At 47.8% G+C, this 22,888-nt stretch overlaps 1 protein-coding gene across 1 annotated transcript; it reads left to right on the top strand.

Moving 5' to 3' along the window:
* Positions 1–5,230: 5,230 nt before the first annotated feature.
* On the top strand, positions 5,231–22,474 carry LOC128399237 (asialoglycoprotein receptor 1-like; the record flags this gene model as incomplete). The annotated part of the gene is made up of 8 exons (XM_053360476.1): positions 5,231–5,456; positions 7,644–7,760; positions 10,650–10,745; positions 11,048–11,119; positions 13,703–13,789; positions 15,172–15,323; positions 17,334–17,440; positions 20,197–22,474. Coding segments are annotated over 8 exons (1,008 nt in total), but the record flags the coding sequence as incomplete, so codon positions are not given.
* Positions 22,475–22,888: the final 414 nt, after the last annotated feature.

Below are 22,888 nucleotides of genomic sequence, written 5' to 3'. Positions count from 1 at the left end.
CAAAGAATATTTTTGCATTTTAAAAGTGGGCATGGTTCTGGTGCTGGTTCTATTCAGGTTTACTCTGTCCAACTGAGTTGAAATGGATATGCAACCCAATCCTAGAGAGGTTTACTCAGAAGTAAGCTCAAACAGCTTGCAGCCCGTGACACCAGTAAAGTTGGCCAAAATGTATAAATGTTGGAAATGTAAAGAAAAAGAAGGTACCTTTTACCACATGGGGTGGGATTGTAAGAAAATAAAATGCTTCTGGGATTCTATATATATATATAATGAGATGAAGGAAATGTTGAAATATACATTTGCAAAAAAAAACAACAACAAAAAAAACAGAAGCATTTTTACTTTGCATTGTAGGTACAGAAATGAATAGACAAAAATCTGTTTTTATATGCAGTTATAGCAGCGAGAGTATTACTAGCCCAATGATTGAAACAGGAAGAATTACCAACAAAGGAGGAATGGAAAATAAAACTGATGGAGTATGCAGAACTGGCAAAATTGACTGGGAGAATTCAAAACCAGAAAGACCAGAACTTTAAGGATTGGAAGAAATATATGACTTATTTGAAAAAAAATAGCATTAATGTAACATCACTTGTAGGTTTACAAGAAGTTTTGTAAGGGGGGCTGTATAAATTATTGTAAAACGATTTCGGAAGGAAATAATTCGGAAAGGAAGTTGAAAAGCATTAATTATAATAACAAAACGCAAGAATAGATAGCAGATTTGAAAGTCACTTGACAAAATTGATGGAAGCCTCAGGCTATAATAGCCAAAATGAAGGTGATGTGAAGTTTTGTTTGGAAAACATATGCAAAAATTAATAAAAATGATTTATTTAAAAAAAGAGAAAGATTTCAGCCTGTGGCTTGTTTGCAAGGAGATGAAATGCTATCGGCTATTTATCGCATATTATTCATTCGTATTCGTTTGCAGGGAGGGTTATAAAATATTGCACTCCTTAATAGTCACCCCAAACTTTCCAATATACTATCAGTTACAGAAAGGTAGCCGTGTTGGTCTGCCATAGTCAAAACAAAAATTTTTTTTCCTTCCAGTAGCACCTTAAAGACCAACTAAGTTAGTTCTTGGTATGAGCTTTCGTGTGCATGCACACTTCTTCAGATACCTCAGGTACACGAAAGCTCATACCAAGAACTAACTTAGTTGGTCTTTAAGGTGCTACTGGAAGGAAAAAAAAATTTTGTTTTCAATATACTATCAGTTTCCTTTATTGCAGGAAGTCTGACACATTTTGGGGGTCCTGGAAATAGAAGGAATCCACTTTAATTTTGCAGCCTGAAATGGCCAGGATGTGATTGATTGGGGGAAAACCTACCTGGAGTTTCACCTGAGAGTCACAGGTGTAGCCAATGATCAGAATAATTAGACTTTTCAGGTCCTTCCAGAGAGCTAAACTTTTAAATTTCACAAGATTTATACACTGGTGGGTGGTAATAATTTTTTTTTTTTAAATCAAAGCGGTTTGCCATTGAATCAATTAATTGATGAAAATTACAAATTTGTGGAATATAAGACTTTGCAAGTAAAAGTACAGATTAACCAGTGAAACACATATTTGCAAAGGCAGTTTGGCCCTGATGCTATAGCAGCATCGGAAACACCCAGGCTGCTACAAGATTTAATCTTGGAAGTCAATCAATGAAATTTTATTATTGATATATTTGTAGAATTGTAAATCTGTAGAGTGTGAAATTATGGGATACAGTGATGGTTAGAATCATAGAATCATAGAATCCTAGAGTTGGAAGAGACCACAAGGGCCATGGAGTCCAACCCCCTGCCAAGCAGGAAACACCATCAGAGCACTCCTGACATATGGTTGTCAAGCCTCTGCTTAAAGACCTCCAAAGAAGGAGACTCCACCACACTCCTTGGCAGCAAATTCCACTGTCAAACAGCTCTTACTGTCAGGAAGTTCTTCCTAATGTTTAGGTGGAATCTTCTTTCCTGTAGTTTGGATCCATTGCTCCGTGTCCGCTTCTCTGGAGCAGCAGAAAACAACCTTTCTCCCTCCTCTATGTGACATCCTTTTATATATTTGAACATGGCTATCATATCACCCCTTAACCTCCTCTTCTCCAGGCTAAACATGCCCAGCTCCCTTAGCCGTTCCTCATAAGGCATCATTTCCAGGCCTTTGACCATTTTGGTTGCCCTCCTCTGGACACGTTCCAGTTTGTCAGTGTCCTTCTTGAACTGTGGTGCCCAGAACTGGACACAGTACTCCAGGTGAGGTCTGACCAGAGCAGAATACAGTGGCACTATTACTTCCCTTGATCTAGATGCTATACTCCTATTGATGCAGCCCAGAATTGCATTGGCTTTTTTAGCTGCCGCGTCACACTGTTGGCTCATGTCAAGTTTGTGGTCAACCAAGACCTCCTAGATCCTTTTCACATGTACTGCTCTCAAGCCAGGTGTCACCCATCTTGTATTTGTGCCTCTCATTTTTTTTGCCCAAGTGCAATACTTTACATTTCTCCCTGTTAAAATTCATCTTGTTTGTTTTGGCCCAGTTCTCTAATCTTTCAAGGTCGTTTTGAAGCGTGATCCTGTCCTCTGGGGTGTTAGCCACCCCTCCCAGTTTGGTGTCATCTGCAAATTTGATCAGGATGCCCTTGAGTCCATCATCCAAGTCGTTGATAAAGATGTTGAATAAGACTGGACCCAAGACAGATCCCTGTGGCACCCCACTAGTCACTCACTAGATGGTTGTGTTTTACCTTCCCAGAAAGAGAAACCGCCGACCTTCTGATCGGCAAGCCCTAGGCTCTGTGGTTTAACCCACAGCGCCACCCGCGTCCCATATATAAATTAAATGTTCATAAATGTACATAAATGTTCACTGGAAGGACAGATCCTGAAGCTGAGGCTCCAAGACTTTGGCCACCTCATGAGAAGAGAAGACTCCCTGGAAAAGACCCTGATGTTGGGAAAGATGGAGGGCCCAAGGAGAAGGGGACGACAGAGGACGAGATGGTGGGACAGTGTTCTTGAAGCTACAAACATGAGTCTGACCAAACTGCGTGAGGCAGTGGAAGACAGTAGGGCCTGGCGTGCTCTGGTCCAGGGGGCCACAAAGAGGCGGACACGACTAAACGACTAAACAACAACATCCTATAATTCCTAGCAAAAAAAGCAATGCAAGAATTTTTTGCCCAACGTGGAACTCAAACTCGTAATCCTGAGATTAAGAATCTCCTATTCTGCCAATTAAGCTATTCTCACTTTTTTCACCTCTCAGCTAAAAAAATCCTTGATTTAACCCCTATGTGGTGGTCAGGATTAAGGCCCTCTGCAAAGAATTATTTCTTGGGGATTTTTCTAAACTTTAAGCAAAGAATATTTTTGCATTTTTAAAGTGGGCATGGTTCTGGTGCTGGTTCTATTCAGGTTTACTCTGTCCAACTGAGTTGAAATGGATATGCAACCCAATCCTAGGGAGGTTTACTCAGAAGTAAGCTCAAAGAGGGGTCACGAAGATGCGGACACGACTAAACAACTAAATAACAACAAATGTACAAGGCAAATACATACATAAGTATATAAACCACGTGTCTGAAATAGTATGGGAGAGCAATCCTGAAGCCACTTGGACTCTCCCAAATTGACCTCAAATGTTTCTCTGCAAGGAGGAGGAAATGGGGAAAAGCCTTTCCATTGCCTTTTGCTTACCTGACGAAATTAATGGACTATGCAGAATAAGACAAAAAAGGATTCGAAACCTGTGGGACCAGAGACAGAAGATTGGAAGAAGTATATGAATTATCTGAAGAGCAACTGTAACCAACAAATTACACTAGTAGGACTACAAAAGGTTTTGTAAGGAGAAATATACAAAGTGTTACAAAGTAGAAAAAGATAGAGATATTGGTTCTGAGTTTGAAATGTAAGAAGGAAAATAAGAAATTTTCAGACAGGGCTGATGGAAGTCAAAAAAAGTTGAATAAGATGTAAAAGTATGTTTAATTACTGTTGGAAATGATATGTTAAAAAACTAAAAAATTTATATATATATATAAAAAAGACCTTAATTTTTTTATTACACCATCCATCTGAAAATCCCCCCCCAACTTTCTGTGGGGTGGTAGCATTTTGGAAAAGCCGCTTTTGGGAGAAATAATATTGACAGAGCAAAGGTCATTCAGCCACGCGGTGGTCAGGAACAGGATGAGGGCCTGAAATTTTTGACTCGGAAAAAAGAGGGAGGAGGTAAAAGGGGGACAGCCAGGCCATCCTAGATGCCCCAAAACCTCGCCCCCATCCCTCTTCCGTGGCAGCTCGCCCCGTGGCAATCCTGCCCCCTGGGCACCCGCAAACCTGCCCGCTTTTGGCCAGGGAAGGTTGGCGCCGATTGGGAAATCGGTTCGTTGGCAGGTCGTGACTTTGTCCAAACTTTGCCCAGGTCGACGTTTTCGACGGGGAGAAGAGGGAGCTGTGATTTTCGGAAGCGCCCGTGGCCCCCCAACTAGAGAGCGACCCGGTGGAAGGACCCGCTCCGTGCCAGGGAGATGACAACTTCTTTTGACAAGCAAGTAGACATCTGAAGGCAGCCCTGTTTAGGGAAGCTTTTAATGTTTAATAATTTTCATGTTTTAATCTTGTGTTTTAATCTTGTTTTTTAAGCTGTATTTCAATCAATTGTTTTTATATTTGGTGTTAGCCGCCCTGAGCCTGGTCTTGGCTGGGGAGGGCGGGATATAAATAAAATTTATTATTTATTATTTTTATGAAGATTACCCGCTCTGGGATCCCACAGCTAATTCTCCCCTGGTCTCCTCACTGGCCCAAAGAGGACTAATTTAGCCAGCTAGCCCTGGGGATCATCTAATGCTTATTTCCCTTAAACTGATTTTTGAATTCTATTGTCATTCATGTTTTTATACTTATTTTATGCTGCTTTTATAATTAGGTGTTTTAAATTTGTTGTTAGCCACCCTGAGCCCAGTTTTTGAACCCCCTAAATTGATTTTTGAATTCTGAATTTATTGTTATTCACGTTTCATACTGTATTTTATGCTGTTTTTTTCATTGCATCATTTAAGTGTTTTAAATCTGTTGTTAGCCGCCCTGAGCTCGGGAAGGGCGGGGTATAAATAAAAATGTATCTTTATACATTATTATAAAAAAGAATATGGGCGGAAAGTACACCGGGCGAGAAAAAGGTAAACCCGAAGAGAGGAAAGCGAGGGAGTCTGAGGGTTGCTGAGTTGGAAGGGAACCCCAGTGGTCATCCAGCCCAACCCGCTGCAATGCAGGAAAACCCAACTCCCCGTTCATCTTTGCAGCTTTCAGGTCCCACCGGATATTCCACCTCGCTCCACCTCCATTGACATGGACCCTCCTCCCGAACCCAGCGTGGCCAAAGAGTACGAAGATCTCCAAAGCCTGGATGTGCCAGGAGAAAGAGGGCAGCACTTCGGGAGAGGTACGCAGTAGTGATGGAGCGGGGCCGGCCCATCGGACTGGGTGTGGGGAGGGCCGGATTTAGGTTTGACGCGGCCCTCAGCTACTGAAGGTAATGGGGCCCTTTCTATGTCCAGCTGTCCTTTGTCAACAACAAATTGCCGCTGTTTTTCTGTGTGGAATATATCATATTTTCCGCTCTATAGGATGCACCGGACCATAGGACGCACCTTGTTTTAGAGGGGAAGAACAAGAAAAAAAAAACTCCCCCCCTCTGCCCAGCGCCTCCTGCCGCTTCGCTGAAGGGGCGCTGCACAGAGAGGGGGAGACTTTTTTTTTCTTGTTCTCCCCCTCTAAAACAAGGTGCCGTTCAAGGTGCGTTCAGTCGCCTTCAGGCGGCTACCTTGGAAGCCTGGAGGAGAGCGAGAGGGGTTGGTGCGCAACGACCCCTCTCGCTCTCCAGGCTTCAGTGAAGGCCGGGAGAGGCTGCGCAGGTCTATGGCTTCTTTAGTCCCACGCAACCTCTCCGGCAGAGAGAGGCTGTGCGCGGCTATGGCATTACCCCCACCTCCCGCAAAAGCCCACAGGAGCCGCGCACCCTTTAAGGAGTGCGGGGCTCCTGTGGGCTTTTCTACAAGGAGGAAGAAGGGGCTGACTGGCCATGTCAGTCCCTTCTCCCTCCTGAGGAAAAGCCCGCAAGAGCCGCGCAGAGCTTGTGTGTGGCTTTTGGGGGCTTTTCCTGCCTGCCTCCCACCTGCATTCGCTCCATAAGACGCACACACATTTCCGCATACTTTTTAGGAGGGGAAAAGTGTGTCTTATGGAGCGAAAAATACGGTATGCTATATGGTCATTGATGGATGTTATAGGTATCTCAAGCCATTTGCACATCACAGTGGTACTTCAGGTTACAGCTGCTTCAGGTTGTGTTTTTTCGTGTTACGGACTGCCGAAACCTGTAAGTACCGGAACGTGTTACTTCTGGGTTTCGGTGGCCGCGCATGCACAGAAGCGCTAAATCACAACATGAACAGACGCGGGTTGCGAACGCTGCGGGTTGCGAATGTGCATCCCGCACGGATCACGTTCGCAGCCTGAGCGTCAACTGTGTGTATTTTATCAAAGTGATTGTTGAACTGAAATACAATTAAGAAGTATATTAGTAGTGAAATATTGATTAAGCTCTAACTGAAAATGATTTTTAACTCATAGCGAACGTCATAATGCAAACACATTGGCATTGGGCGATAACAAAAGTTCCTTTCGAAACACAATTTACAAGGGCTCATCATCCAGTCTCTAGAAACTTGCTATAAATGAAATAATAATAGGTGTAAATATGTGGTGCAAACTACAAACAATTATAAATAGCAGAATGTAGGCACCCTCTATATAGAAATGAGCAAACCAGGGATATTTTAGGGAGCAGGCGGGGCCCACGACTGACATCCTAGGAGACTACACAACACAGAACCCTGTTGCTGTAGGCAAGTTTTATTTTATTCAATTATTACCTTATATTTTGGATATGTACATCCAGTTGTTTCCCCTTTAATTTTTTTGGGGCCCCCAAGAGAGTGGGGCCCTAAGCTATAGCTTGTTTGGCTTATACTAGGGTTACCAGACGTCCCCGGTTGCCGGGGACAGTTCCCGGATTTGCAGATCTGTCCCCGGGAAATGTGGCAGCGGCAGCCTCAGCAGCCCGGAGCCAGCCTGGTAGCGCAGTTGGCTCTGGCTGGCTTCAGGAGCAGCCCCCTGCCTTGGCGCTTGCTATTTTTCCTCGCCAAAAGTCCCCAAATGATGTGTCTTGTGTGCAACATATCACAAGGGGACTTCCGGCGAGGAAAAACGGCAGGTGCCACGGCAGCAGGCAGCTCCTGAAGCCAGCCAGAGCCAGCTGCGCTACCAGGCTGGCTCCGGGCTGCTGACTGCCACTGCTACCGAAGGGGAACCGGGGACGTCCGGCGGTACATTTCTCCTGCCCCCTTTTTTTTGACAGATCAGGGGAGGCTCGGGAGTCACGAGTGGGTGGTCGTTGCCCAGGAGGGGCACAAGGTGGGCAATTTCTCTGCCGGGCAAGGTGCAAAGCCCTTCTTTCACACCCTGTGAAACCCTGATGAGGAACGGTCGAGGGAGCTGGGGATGTTTAGCCTGGGGAAGAGGAGACTGAGAGTAGACCCAAGAGCCACCCCTCTTTTCCTCCCCACAGCGCTGCCTCCGTTCCAGTCGCCCTGGCGCCGGATCTGCCCCACCAACCGCCTCGTCTTGGTCCTGATGGGATTCTGCTTTGTCCTGACTCTCTCGGTGGCTCTGCTTGGCGTCCAGAGTGAGTGATGGGCGTCACAGCATTGGGGGAAAGGAAGTGGGGGATTGGGTGCGCAGAGGCCGGCTTCCCCAACCTGGTGCCCTCGGCCTCCAGAAATTTGGGACTGCACCTCGCTAGGGCATGTTGAATTTTTCAGCTTAGGGGGTCCTTAAAAGTTGTGAAATGGCTCAGGAATTCCATTTTGGTTAGATGAATTTTAATTTAGTTTTGCTTGGTAAGTAAACTGTGTGGGAAATTGCAGAGAAATCATTAGAAAGGATTGCCACGTATTTGCAGTCATATTATTATTATTAATTATTATTATTTAGCATTGCTCGACATTTTCACCCAGAGAAAACATTTTCACACAGAGAAAACATTTGCTCAGTTTGGGAATCAAAATGGTTTCAGGTCGGTCTTCCTGTGCTGATCTATGTACATGCTTGGTTGGTTATGAACATTTAACATATATCTAAGACCTCAAAAGGGACGCAGGTGGCGCTGTGGGTTAAACCACAGAGCCTAGTACTTGCCGATCAGAAGGTCGGCGGTTCAAATCCCCGCGACGGGGTGAGCTCCCATTGCTCAGTCCCTGCTCCTGCCAACCTAGCAGTTCGAAAGCACGTCAAAAGTGCAAGTAGATAAATAGGTACCGCTCCGGCGGGAAGGTAAACGGCGTTTCCATGCGCTGCTCTGGTTCGCCAGAAGCGGCTTAGTCCTGCTGGCCACATGACCTGGAAGCTGGACGCCAGGTCCCTCGGCCAGTAAAGCGAGATGAGCTCTGCAACCCCAGTCGTCCATGACTGGACCTAATGGTCAGGGGTCCCTTTACCTTTATCTAAGACCTCAAAATTGCTATCACACTGTCCTGAATCTCTCAACATTCATCGGATGCCCACATTTCCAGGGGAATGTTTTCACCTGGTGCCTAAAGACATTTGTGTGTGTGCGTCCTCCCTCCTTCTCTTTTCTCTTTTTTGACAAATTAAAAAGGACCCCTGACCATTAGGTCCAGTCGTGACCGACTCTGGGGTTGTGGCGCTCATCTCGCTTTACTGGCCGAGGGAGCCGGCGTACAGCTTCCAGGTCATGTGGCCAGCAGGACTAAGCTGCTTCTGGCGAACCAGAGCAGCGCACGGAAATGTCGTTTACCTTCCCGCCGGAGTGGTACCTATTGATCTACTTGCACTTTGAGGTGCTTTCGAACTGCTAGGTTGGCAGAAGTAGGACCGAGCAACGGGAGCTCACTCCGTCGCGGGGATTTGAACCGCCAACCTTCTGATCGGCAAGTCCTAGGCTCTGTGGTTTAACCCACAGCGCCACCTGCGTCCCTTTTTTGACAAATTAGATGCAGAATGTATCTCTACTGGATTTCATTCTGGGGTTTTTTAGGGGATGCCCAGCTTTCTCACTAATTAAAAAGTTCCTCTTGAACCTCCGCCCGGCTTCCTCCCATCGCTTCCAATTGCTCTGACCTTAAAGTGCTCCAACCTGGAGGAAGGGATTTCAAAGCTATGAAACTGCCAAAATGGAAAAAAATTCATTACAGAGCTCGCCTGGGACGCCGCCTTCTTGCTCCCACTGCGCCAATTAATTAACTTAGCCTTGCCAAGCGGTGGTTTTACCATCGCTGTTCCAAGGGCCCCAAAACAGCTTATCTTGCAGACATCGTCCCTCTTAATTGAATTGCTGCCACCTGCGTTTCCACCCCCCCCCTTTCCAGTAATAAAATTTGCAAAGTCTTGGGAGTCTGGGAGGACAGGGCATTTAAATAAAATAAAATAAAATAAAGAAATGTGTCTGTAGGCAAGCTACTTTTCTGGAGACAGGGAGAAGGATTCCCTCTTGCCCCTTTAATATAGGTCAGTGAGAGATTTTACTTTCTTGGGCTCCATGATCACTGCAGATGGTGACAACAAAATTAAAAGACGCCTGCTTCTTGGGAGAAAAGTGATGGCAAACCTAGACAGCATCTTAAAAAGCAGAGACATCACCTTGCCAACAAAGGTCCATATAGTTAAAGCCATGGTTTTCCCAGTAGTGATGTATGGAAGTGAGAGCTGGACCACAAAGAAGGCTGATGGCCGAAGAATGGATGCTTTTGAATTCTGGTGCTGGAGGAGACTCTTGAGAGTCCCATGGACTGCAAGAAGATCAAACCTCTCCATTCTGAAGGAAATCAGCCCTGAGTGCTCCCTGGAAGGACAGATCCTGAAGCTGAGGCTCCAAGACTTTGGCCACCTCATGAGAAGAGAAGACTCCCTGGAAAAGACCCTGATGTTGGGAAAGATGGAGGGCGCAAGCAGAAGGGGACGACGGAGGACGAGATGGTGGGACAGTGTTCTCGAAGCTACCAGCATGAGTTTGGCCAAACTGCGGGAGGCAGCGGAAGACAGGAGGGCCTGGCGTGCTCTGGTCCAGGGGGCCACGAAGAGGCGGACTGGCTGTTGTCCCCATCTGCAGTGATCATGGAGCCCAAGAAAGTAAAATCTCTCACTGCCTCCATTTCTTCCCCTTCTATTTGCCAGGAGGTGATGGGCCCAGTGGCCATGATCTTCAGGTTTTTTTGATGTTGAGCTTCAGACCATATTTTGCGCTCTCCTCTTTCACCCTCACTAAAAGGTTCTTTAATTCCTCCTCACTTTCTGCCATCAAGGTTGTGTCATGTGAAGTTGTTGATATTTATTCCGGCAATCTTAATTCCGGCTAGGGATTCATCCAGCCCAGCCTTTCGCATGATGTCTAATTCTAATTCTATGATTCTGCAGTTCTTATGTTTGTAAACTGTGGTGAAGGGAGTGTGTCAAGCAGGAGACGAGCGTGCGCCAAGCATCCGTGCCAAGAAAGAAGGGGTGAGCGTGTGTGAAAGGGAAAGAGTTCAAATTTTGCTCTTCATCTGCTTCCCCCCAGGGGCTCGTTTCAGCGGAGATCAAGGGGCGGCGAAGGAGGCTCTCAAGAGTTTGAACCTGACGGTGAAAGCAGGGCTCAGCAGCATCCAAGAGAAGAGTAAGTGAGGGGATGGGAGGAACAGGAGGAGGTGCTGAGCCCCAGTGGTTAGAGCGGATTGCACAGAGACATTGGGCATCCTTTTATTGGTCCGCTGCCTTCCTCCAACGAAAGCCCTTTCGCCCTGCATGTCAGCCACCAAAAAGCTCTCCCAAAAAGCTTGCAAAGGTGGTCTCTGTGCTTCGGCATCCAATCTGAAAGACGCGACACACAAGGAAAGTGGATTGGGGAGGGAGGAGGAAAGAAGAAGAAGCGCAAACAGGGGCAAGTTTTTCACATCGCCGCCGTGTTTCCGATTCCAGGGAACAGCACCAGAACGAAACTGGCCGCGCTGGAGAAAACGATGAACGACCAGGTTTCGAAGATGGAGAAAGGTGGGTGGCCCCCCTGAATGAGCATGCAATACGTGGTGTGGGTGCGAGACCCCCTTCCCCGTCTCCTTTTTTAAAAAAAACATTTTTATTAATTTCCCAATAAAAAGCATCCAATTAATATATCCAATCATAATCCAATTAAAAAAAAAAAAGACCAAATTATAATCCAAATTATAATTGTTGATTTTTCGGAGCTCCCCATAGTCTGGACCTCTGAAGCATAGCTCCACCTCTCAGTCCTGCCTTTCCTTGTTGCTTCCATATTTCCCACATCTCGATTTTAACGCTTTAAAATTCTCCGTCTCTGGCTCCACGATTCTCAATCGTGTCAGACATCATATATCCTTTCGTCCGTCGAATACAGCTTTATTTGTGTGTGTATATATATTTCCAATGCCTCCTTTGCACCTTGCTGCTTGCAACAGGGTGCTTTGTAATCTTGGTTGGCGAGGGGCGGGAGGAAAGCACACCAGAGCTCAGACCTTGGGCCTGGCAAACAAACGAACAAAGACCTGAGCTGCGCTGCTGGGAAAAGCAAAGCGTCCTTCGCTGAACCTGAGTTGCTGTGATGGCCTGGGATTCGGACTCGGAGGCTGAACCTGAGGAATCCCAGCCTGCACAGGAGTCCACGCCTCCAGAACCAGCTGAGCCGGGGCTGGGGCTTGAGCCTGAAGGGTCCTCACCTGTGCTGGGTCCTCAGGTGCAGGCACAAGCTGAGTCTGCTCTGGCTCCTGAGGTGATGGAGGACCCATTGCCTGCAGGTGCTCCACTCTCAGCCCCGTCAGGGGAGAGGAGGTTGCCTCTGGGTCCAGTAACCCTCCAGCCTCTCCTGAGCTGCAGAGGCTCAGGGCAGAGAGGCGGAGGGAACTAAGTTCCCGCAGGAGGAGAGGCCAGGAGAGGCGAGTCACCTGAGGATCAGGGCCGCCCTATGCCTTGGGGCAGATAAAAGCCAGTCAGCCCCAGTCCCAGGTTGCGGGAGCAACGTTGATGGTAGCCTGTTCCTGCCTGCACCCTGTCCTGCTCTTCTGCCAGAGTTCCTGACCTCACCCGACTCCCTACCTTGGAGCCAGCTACAGCTTTGACGGACAGCCTCCATACCGCACCCTCGAATTCAGACTGCACTCGGACCTCGCCTCTTGGTTAGCCCCCAGAACCAGCACAGTCGCTCTGGCCTCAGATCTCGCCGAGAGACCTGCGGCTCCGCTGTGCTAGCTCGGGAGTTTGGTGGGCCCAGGGCCGTCTTACCCATAGGTGCTAGGGGTGCGGGACACCCGGCTGCCGGGCTCTCAGGGGCGCCAGGCCGGAAGTCTGGGGCCGAGATTTGGAGTCTGGGATTGGGAAGAGTCGACAGCCGCTGCCGATCAAAGCCGAGCCCGTCAGAGCACTGCAGCTACTGCACACCTGGGATTAGCGCCCAGCGCATTCTGCTCACATGAAGGACCTGGCTTTGCTCAGTTGCCGCTGCGATAAGAATTTTAAGGTCTTAGATATGTAATAAAGGTAAAGGGACCCATGACCATTAGGTCCAGTCGTGGCCGACTCTGGGGTTGCAGCGCTCATCTCGCTTTACTGGCCGAGGGAGCCGGTGTACAGCTTCCGGGTCATGTGGCCAGCATGACTAAGCCGCTTCTGGCGAACCAGAGCAGCGCACGGAAACTCCGTTTACCTTCCCACCGGAGTGGTACCTACTTATCTACTTGCACTGGTGTGCTTTCGAACTGCTAGGTTGGCAGGAGCAGGGACCGAGCAATGGGAGCTCACCCCGTCATGGGGATTCGAACTGCCGACCTTCTGATTGGCAAGTCCTAGGCTCTGTGGTTTAACCCACAGCGCCACCCGCGTCCCCATAGATATGTAATACATGTTCATAAATGTACCAAACAAACATGCACATAAATATATAAACCACATGTCTGAAAACCCCACAGAAAAAAAGTCCTGAACAAATTGACCTCAATTATTTCTTTGCAAGGTCAAAGTGGGAAACCTCCCCATTGTCTTTTTCCTTCACAAATCCTGTCTTAAGGGCACATTTAGGATATGAATAGGGTGTGAGTCTGTGACCTAGCTCAGGAACTAAGTATTTATCATTACAAAAGACTGGCCGGGCTCCCCAGGCAATCCAATCAAGTGACCATTAAACAGGTAACCTGTCGGATAAACAAGTCACTCAGATTTCTGCTGTAGACCGCCTTTTCTGTGATGTAGGTATGATGTATCTGGGGGGTGGTCTTAGGTTACACCCCTTCTGGTTACACCCCTTCTGTGATGTATGTATGATGTATGGAGGGGTGGTTTTGAGCTCCAGGGCAGGGAATTAAAATGTCTATATTGGTCTGGGTTCCTCCTTCCTCCTTCGACCTAAAAAAAGGTTGACAACTCTGGGCAACGTGGCGGGGGGCCGCTGGGCAGATCTTTGCACCCCGGTGCCGCATATGCTTAAGACGGCCCTGGGTGGGGCGCTGGCTTCCTCGAGGTGCTCAGGATTTGGCCAGGAAGAAAGTGTGCAGCTCAGAGGCCCAGCTGCGACTCTCCCTCGCTCCCTTTGCAATACGCTCCTTTATCCTCTGTCTTTTCTTCCAGTCAAGAAGCAAGTCGAAGGCCAGTTGGACACCTTAAAGCAAGACTCGAGAGCTTTCCGCTGTGAGCTAGTCGAGATGAGAAGCAATGGTAAGAGACCGCACATTTATTTCATCTCCTTTAAATAAAAGGATACATTCTACTCATGTAAAAACAGGCTGATTCCTGGACCGTCTGCGGGCCGGATTGAGAAGGCGATTGGGCCGGATCCGGCCCCCGGGCCTTAGTTTGCCTCCCCATGCTATACTCTTGGATACCCCATAAGGGGAAAAGGAGCAGTTTTTTCTTATAATAGTGCTGAAAACATTTCCCCCCTCCCACAGAGGTGGGGGGGTTATGGGTTGTAGCAGGAAACCCCCCCCCAATCATTCAGTTTGTACAAACTTCACACACTCACACACTACATACGCTGCGCTTCTGTTATAAATTCATAGAAAATCAACCATACATCGGATTTGCACTGTTCCACTTTTATTTTACTCCATGAAGGAAGGACTCCAAAATGGGGAAGGTTTGATACAGGCCAGCCCAGCACATCCACAGGAGCCCTGCCCAGTTGCTATGCCAACCCTGATGGTCCTAGACAGAAGACCATCCAGGTCACAAAGAACTTGCATATGGGAGTGGATTCAGCACAGACTGGAACAAAGGACAATGATCAGCTCTTCCCTCTGGGGGCAGGAAACTCCCCTCTGTCACCTGGAAAGTACTCATGGGGAGGGGGAAAGGGGGAACCAGCCAGGTGACAAGACACTCAGGTTACCACCACAACTCCTCCCTCAACCCCTCCTTTCTGTGATGTAGGTGTGATGTTTCTGGGGGTGGTCTTGATCTACAGGGTGGCAATTTCAAAAGTCTTTATAAGGTCTTGCACACCATTTATTCTGGGTCCCTCCTCTCTCCTGCAAGTGAGGGGAGCACCCTGTTGCAACAGTTCAATAAAGGCCAAGCCTACAGGCTGCTGTTTTGCTCCAAGTTAGGGACGCAGGTGGCGCTGTGGGTTAAACCACAGAGCCTAGGACTTGCTGATCAGAAGGTTGGCAGTTCGAATCCCTGCAATGACGGGGTGAGCTCCCGTTGCTCGGTCCCAGCGCCTGCCCACCTAGCAGTTCGAAAGCACGTCAAAGTGCAAGTAGATAAATAGGTACCGCTCCGGCGGGAAGGTAAACGGCGTTTCCGTGCGCTGCTCTGGTTCGCCAGGAGTGGCTAAGTCATGCTGGCCACATGACCCGGAAGCTGTCTGCGGACAAACGCCGGCTCCCTCGGCTAATAAAGCGAGATGAGCGCCGCAACCCCAGAGTCGGCCACGACTGGACCTAATGGTCAGGGGTCCCTTTACCTTTACCTATCTTGGTTGGTGTCTTTGTTTTCGTCCAAGGGAGCCCTCGGATTTTCCTGTTAACAGGGTGCAGTTCTTGCAAGCAGGTAACAACTCCTCGAACCGTTCCTCTCTCCTCCACCGTCCGCTATAGGGAGCAAAACCGGGTGCTGCCGAAAAGGTTGGAAGAACTTTGAGGAGAGCTGCTATTGGATGTCTCAGGACACGGCTTCTTGGAACCAGGCCAAGCTGGACTGCGAAAAGAAAGAGGCTCACCTGGTGATCATCAACTCGCCGCAAGAGAAAGTAGGTGGTGGGTGGGCGGGTTTTGGAGGCCTGTCCCAGGGTGGGGGGTGGGTGGCAAAGGGTGTCAGGTCTTTGTGTGCACCTGGGGGCGTGCCGGTCCTTGAGATGGGCGCATCGGCGCTTTTTCCTCTTTGCCGATGGGCCCGCTCTCACTTACCGTATTTTTCGCCCTATATAACGCACCTTTTCACCTCCAAAAATGAAGGGGAAATGTGTGTGCGTTGTATGGGGCGAATGCAGGCTTTTGCTGAAGCCTGGAGAGCGAGAGGCATTTGTGCGCACCGACCCCTCTCGCTCTCCAGGCTTCAGGAAGCTATCCGCAAGCCTTGCGACCCCGGGGGAGTTCCCGCGGGCTCGCAAGGCTTGCGGGCAGCAACCTCCAGCCCGGAGCACGGAGCGCCCTCCGTAGGACGCCCCGTGCTTCAGGAAGGTGTCCGCAAGCCTCCCGCGCCCGGCAGGAGGTCCCGCCGTGCGCGAGAGGCTTGGGGTGGCAGCCTGTTCTGGGGGCTGGGGTCTCCGCCCCCAGTCCCGCAAACTCCCAGAGCAATGCCAAAGCTACACACAGCGTCGGTATGGCTCTGGGTCCCGTTCTGGGGGCTGAGGGGGGGGGGAAGCTCGGGCTTCCCCCGCCCCAGCCCCGCGCCGGGGGGGGAATAAATTTTTTCCCCTTTATTTCCCCCCCCCCAAATCTAGGTGCGTCCCATAGGGCGAAAAATATGGTAGATGAATTCTCCCCACCTCACTGAACAACCCTTTACCCGAAGGTTTCTTTTCCTTTTGTAATAAACAAAAATCTGCCCTTATTCCCTTATGGGGGACACAAGAGCCATAATAATAATAATAATAATAATAATAATAATAATAATTTATTATTTATACCCTGCCCATCTGGCTGGGTTTCCCCAGCCACTCTGGGCAGCTTCCACAAAGACCAAAAATACACTAAAGACCAAAAATACATTAAAAACTTCCCTGAGCAGGGCTGCCTTAAGATGTCTTCTGAATGTCAGGTAGTTGTTTATCTCTTTGACATCCGATGGGAGGGCGTTCCACAGGGCAGGTGCCACCACCGAGAAGTCCCTCTGCCTGGTTCCCTGTAGCTTTGCTTCTCGCAATGAGGGAACCGCCAGAAGGCCCTCGGAGCTGGACCTCAGCGTCCGGGCAGAACGATGGGGGTGGAGACGCTCCTTCAGGTATACTGGCCCGAGGCCTTTGCAGGTTGTCCATCGGTCGGAGAAGATAACAGGCCAACCAGAGAATATTGAGAAGCAAAGCAGCTCGTAAGCCTGATCTTTATTGAACTGTTGCAACAGGGTGCTCCCCTCACACGCAGGAAAGGAGGAGGACCCAGAACAAAGGTGTGCCTGCCCTTATATAGACATTTGGCCCTGTAGCCCAAAACATCATACCTACATCACAGAAGGAGGCGGTCTACAGCAGAAATCCTGTCTGCCAGGATACCTGATAATGGTCCCTGATTGCTTTACCTGGGCAGCCTGGCCATTCTTTTGTGATGGTTAATGCTTTAATTCCTGAATCTAGGCTCACCCTATTCAGACACAAATAAGCCCTTAACACAGGTAAGCAAAAGACAATGGAGTCATCTGCGACTGGACCTAATGGTCAGGGGTACTTTTATCTTTACTTTTTATTCTCCTGTGATGTAAGTCGTGGGCCCCGCCTGCTGGCCTGCTCCCTAAAATATCACAGGTTTGCTCCTTTCTATATATAGGGTGCCTACATTCTGCATGTTCAAAGGGCTTGAGGTACCTATGAGGTCCATAAACGACCATATGGCATATATTCAACACAAAAAAACAGTGACAATTTGTTGTTGGCAAAGGACAGCTGGACATAGAAAGGGCCCCATTACCTTCAGTGGCTTAGGGCTTCGTCAAACCCAAATCCGGCCCTGTTCTCGCTAATAAAGGGTTAACTCTGACTTTGAACGGTGTGATTTATTGCCTGCTTGTTCTTTGACATGCAGCGACGTTTCTCCCCCCCCTCCAGAGATTCGTGAGTCAGCGCTGGAGGTCCGTTGACATATGGATCGGCCTGACGGACGTCACGGGAGTCTGGAAGTGGGTGGACGGGACTTCTTACATGCTCCAGCAAGAGTGAGTTTGATGCCCCATGCACAGACGCGGCTGTTTCCCACTCTACCCAACCCTCTGCAGTCCTGTCATCGCAGCTAAAGAAATCCCCCAAAAGCAAAGAAGGATTGCGTCCCAAAAGCAAGGAATTATTGGACTCTGATTAATAAAATACACACGAGGCTTGACCAGCAAGACTCTGGGGGAAAGTGCCAATAATAATAATAATAATAATAATAATAATAATAATACTGCTACTAATAATTTATTATTTATACCCCGCCCATCTGGCTGGGTTTCCCTAGCCACTCTGGTCGGCTTCCAGCAAAATATTAAAATACAGTAATGCATCAAATATTAAAAGCTTCCCTAAACAGGGCTGCCTTCAGATGTCTTCTAAAAGTTTGGTAGTTATTTTTCTCTTTGACATCTGGTGGGAGGGCGTTCCACAGGGCGGGTGCCACCACCGAGAAGGCCCTCTGCCTGGTTCCCTGTAACTTGGCTTCTCACAGTGAGGGAAACGCCAGAAGGCCCTCGGAGCTGGACGATGGGGGTGGAGACGCTACTTCAGATATACTGGACCGAGGCCGTTTAGGGCTTTCAAGGTCAGCACCAACACTTTGAATTGTGCTCGGAAACGCCAAAGATAACATTCAATTTTTAATCTTTGTTGGAAGCCACCCAGAGTGGCTGGGGAAACCCAGCCAGATGGATCTAGCATATGGCGGCTATTCCCAGCTCTGTGCTTTATGGCAAAGTTTCAGCAACAGGGGATGATTCCCATTCTGCCAGTTTATATACCTTCTCCTGTCGGGCTGTGTTCCTGCAGCCGGAGACGGCGCCCTCCTGGAAAAGTCCTCTGCTCTTTTCTTTTCATTCCCCCTCTGGCTCTGGTGCAGGAGAGGCTGGGCAGCGCCTGTCCTACACTTTCCTGGCCTGCCTCTTCTTCCAACCCCTCCACCCTCCCGCTCTGAAACTTCCCCCAACCCCTGATTCTTGCCTCCTGGCCAGCGCAGTTCCCCATAAACCACCCCCCTCTCTCCCCATTCAGACCCCAGCCTCCTGCCCTAACGCACAATATCCTCAGCTTCCTGCCTCAAGGCTCAGCTTATGTTAGAAAGAAAGAAAGAAAGAAAGAAAGAAAGAAAGAAAGAAAGAAGAAAGAAGGACTATATCTCACTTTTACAGAACGTTCCAAAAAAGGCAATTTGCATTGTGCGTTTAAATTCTGGATGCGGAGATTTTAACGCCCGTGTAATTTATTCTCATGCTCGTAAGCTGCTTAGACTGTTTTGGCACTAATAATTAATGCCGGAATCCTTCTGTCTCGGGAGAAAATGTAGTTGTGTACTTTTCGGGGTGAAGTCTCGTACCTATGGGGCCGCCTCTCCTGGTATGTGCCGCTGAGGACCTTACGGTCTTCAAACAAAAACATCTTGGAGGTCCCAGGCCACAGGGAGCTTAGGCTGGCCTCAACCAGAGCCAGGGCCTTTTCAGCCATGGCCCCAACTTGGTGGAACGCTCTGTCACAAGAGGCTGCCTTCAGATGTCTTCTGAATGTAAAGTAGTTGTTTATCTCTTTGACATCTGATGGGAGGGCGTTCCACAGGGCAGGTGCCACCACCGAGAAGGCCCTTTGCCTGGTTTCCTGTAGCTTTGCTTCTCGCAATGAGGGAACTGCAAGAAGGCCCTCGGCGCTAGACCTCAGCGTCCGGGCAGAACGATGGGGGTGGAGATGCTCCTTCAAGGATACTGGGTCTTTGAGGCCATTTAGGGCTTTCAAGGTCAGCACCAACACTTTGAATTGTGCTCGGAAACGTACTGGGAGCCAATGTAGGTCTTTCAGGATTGGTGTTATGTGGTCTTGGCGGCCACTCCCAGTCACCAGTCTAGCTGCTGCAGTCTGGATTAGTTGTAGTTTCCAGGTCACCTTCAAAGGTAGCCCCACGTAGAGTGCGTGGCAGTAGTCCAAGTGGGACTCTAAAACTCTGCTAAGTAAAATAACTTGCTAGCACAAGTTAAAGGTAAAGGTAAAGGGACCCCTGACCATTAGGTCCAGTCGTGGCCGACTCTGGGGTTGCAGTGCTCATCTCATTTTACTGGCCGAGGGAGCCAGCATACAGCTTCCGGGTCATGTGGCCAGCATGACTAAACCACTTCTGGCGAACCAGAGCAGTGCACGGAAACGCCGTTCACCTTCCCACTGGAGCGGTACCTCTTTATCTACTTGCACTGGTGTGCTTTTGAACTGCTAGGTTGGCAGGAGCAGGGACTGAGCAACGGGAGCTCACCCCGTCGCGGGGATTCGAACCGCCAACCTTCTGATCGGCAAGCCTTAGGCTCTGTGGTTTAACCCACAGCACCACCCCCGTCCCTAGCGCAAGTTAGGAAAGAGAGTAATAAACAATATATCCTCTCCTGCCTTCCTGAACATTCCCACACAGAGATCCTTTACCTTTACCTTTTTCTACCTAAATCGGAGAACAACTTCTCTATAGTATAGTGTATTTTATAGTATAGTATTTTAAAATGGGGTTTCAGAGTTTTTAGGGGTTTTTATAGTATAGTATAGTGTATTTTGAAATGGGGTTTCAGAGTTTTTAGGGGTTTTTGAATGTTTTATGTAGTTTTCCAATTTCATTGTTCTGTATGGGACAATGACAATAAAGATATCGTATATCGTATCGTATATCGTAACATCAGCGATGCATTAAATGTCTTCCCCATCCCTCCTTTCAAGAACACTGCAAATGATGGATTTTTTGGTTCTGTTGTTTTAGGGACTGGGCTGAAGGGCAGCCGGACCACTGGTACGGCCACGGACTGGGAGGCGGAGAGGACTGTGTCCAGGCTTATTCCAACGGCCTTTGGAACGACAACCACTGCTCTCGCCGGTTCTCTTGGATGTGTGAGATGGAGCTGGGCCTCTAGAGGAAACAGGAAGGAAGTTGGTACCTTTATGCACATGTGGTGGTACTGCACCAAGATAAGAGAATTTTGGGACATAATATACAAGGAACTCAAAAAGATCTTCAAATTCTCGTTTCGAAAAACAACAACCCTGAAGCCTTTTTGTTAGGTATTATATCCACCGATCTACAAAAAACCCCACAGAACCCTCTTTATGTACGCAGCCACAGCGGCGAGGATTTTAATAGCAAAAAATTGGAAAGGCGATGCCATCCCCGCAAAAACTGATTGGCAAGCAAAGACGATGGAATATTTGGAACTTGCAAGGATGACTGGGAGAATAAGAGGAAATTCCGGCCGGAAATTTAGTAAAGATTGGATAACGTTTAAAGAATATCTTTAAAAGTACTGTAATTACACAAATCTCCTGACAGATTAGGACTGGAGATTAGGATGGGAGTTTAAGGAAATTATAAAGTGAAAATTTCTACTGATAATTAATGGGAAAGAATAATAAAAATGAAGTTGCCTATAGACTAGTAAGGTATAAAAAACACTGGTCCTGTTAGCTAGGGATGATGGGAGTTGTAGTCCCAAACATCTGGAGGGCCGGAGTTTGCCTAGGCCTCCCTTACACGACCACCACATATGATAAAAGGTACATTCCTTTTTCTTTACATTTGATTTATTTATGCTTCCATGCCGCAACCAACCGCTTTTTCCTCCTTTAAGTTCCTCCTTGACGGACACCTTGTCCGGGAAAAGCCTTTGATTGATCACCCTACTAGTCCTCATTGTAACTGAAGATGGAGAAGTCATGGTTGGCTTTTATACGGCTTAGGACCCATGTACCTACGGGACCTGGTATGTCCCACGGAGGACCTTACGGTCTTCAAATAAAAACATCTTGGAGGTCCCAGGCCACAGGGAGGTTAGGCTGGCCTCAACCAGAGCCAGGGCTTTTTCAGCTGTGGCCCCGATCTGGTGGAACGCTCTGTCCCAAGAGACTAGGGCCCTGCGGGACTTGACATCTTTCCGCAGGGCCTGCAAGACGGAGCTGTTCCACCAGGCCTTTGGCCAAGGCACAGCCTGACCCCCTCCTTTGGCAATCCTCACAGAACTCTAGCCCAATGATTGCCATCAATTTGATTCTGAATTGATTTTAGAATGAATTGATTTTAGAATGTATTTCAATTAATTGATTGTGATTTTATGTAAACTGTGTTACTTTTATTGTTGTTAGCTGCTCTGAGCCCGGCTTCGGCTGGGGAGGGGGGGATATAAATAAAACTTTATTATTAGTATTAGTATTATTTATACCCCGCCCTCCCCAGCCAAGACCAGGCTCAGGGCGGCTAACACCAGCTATAAAAACAATTGATTAAAATACAACTTAAAAACAAGATTAAAAAACAACATTAGAATGCAGCCTCATTTCAGTAGAAACACAAATCAAATCATATAAAGTGCCTGGAAGTTCTAGTTCTTGTCGAAATCTCAAATTACATGTAATTCCCCCCACATTTTCGCCCTGCTCCGGAATGAGTTGTGTTAAAATTGTTATTTCTTTTTTTACTGAGTTGCAGTTACTGCCAAGATCATATGCAAAACCAATTCTTTTGACAAAATTTCGCGTCGTCGAAAATACCCATTACCGTAATTTTGTACCGTGAGCGATTGCTTCTTTAGCGAGATTTGCCGTTTCTGCTAGAATTAAATTGGACCTGGCCGCCATTGGCCGCCTGCATTTCCTGGTCCGCTATTGGCCGAGGGGCTTGCGCGTGTCAGGGAATGTTCATGGGCTTTCCGACTGGGGAAGGTTCACACAAGACCAATGCGATCCTGTGCATTCACCATTAGGCAGAGACCTGACTTTCCCTCATCCCTTTTAATACATAAAACAGAAAATATATCTCGTTGTGAAGACAGAATAACTGAGATGAGGCAGGTCTGAGGCCCCGGCCCCAAGGGCAGAAAATCTGCAAGTTATGAACCTAAATAAATGCTTTTTTTATATCTTACCACCAAGTTCTGTTTGATTTTATGCAATAGATTAATGAAAATAAACAAACCTATGGTTATACAGGAAATCAACTGTATCTTTTACGAAAACAAATAAAGCATGATGCGATTATCTTCCAAAAGGAATGTTTGTTTGCCTTTCTTCAGACATGGGTCAGTTGCCTTTATTGTATCTATTCATAAGAATATTTATAAACTGTCATTAAAAATAATGTTGTAAGAAAAAAACAAACTACTCCTTTTCCCTTATGGGGTAACCAAGAGTCCGTGAAGAGTCCTTACGTAGGTTCCCTATTGGCAGGAAAAAATAACAGAGGCCAACCAGAGAATATTGAGAAGCAAAGCAGCTCGTAAGCCTGATCTTTATTGTCTGTTGCAACAGGGTCCTCACTCACCACACGCAGGAGGGAGGAGGAACCCAGAACCCAGGTGTGTCCATCCTTATATAGACATTTTAAATTGCCAGCCCTGGAGTCCAAGACCACCCCCAGAAACATCATACATACATCACAGAAAAGGCGGTCTACAGCAGAAATCTGA

This window comes from Podarcis raffonei, chromosome 13, assembly GCF_027172205.1.
Source record: "Podarcis raffonei isolate rPodRaf1 chromosome 13, rPodRaf1.pri, whole genome shotgun sequence".
Classification (NCBI taxonomy): domain Eukaryota; kingdom Metazoa; phylum Chordata; class Lepidosauria; order Squamata; family Lacertidae; genus Podarcis; species Podarcis raffonei.
The sequence above is the reverse complement of the archived record's forward strand: the minus strand, read 5'-3'. Positions and strand labels throughout refer to the sequence as shown.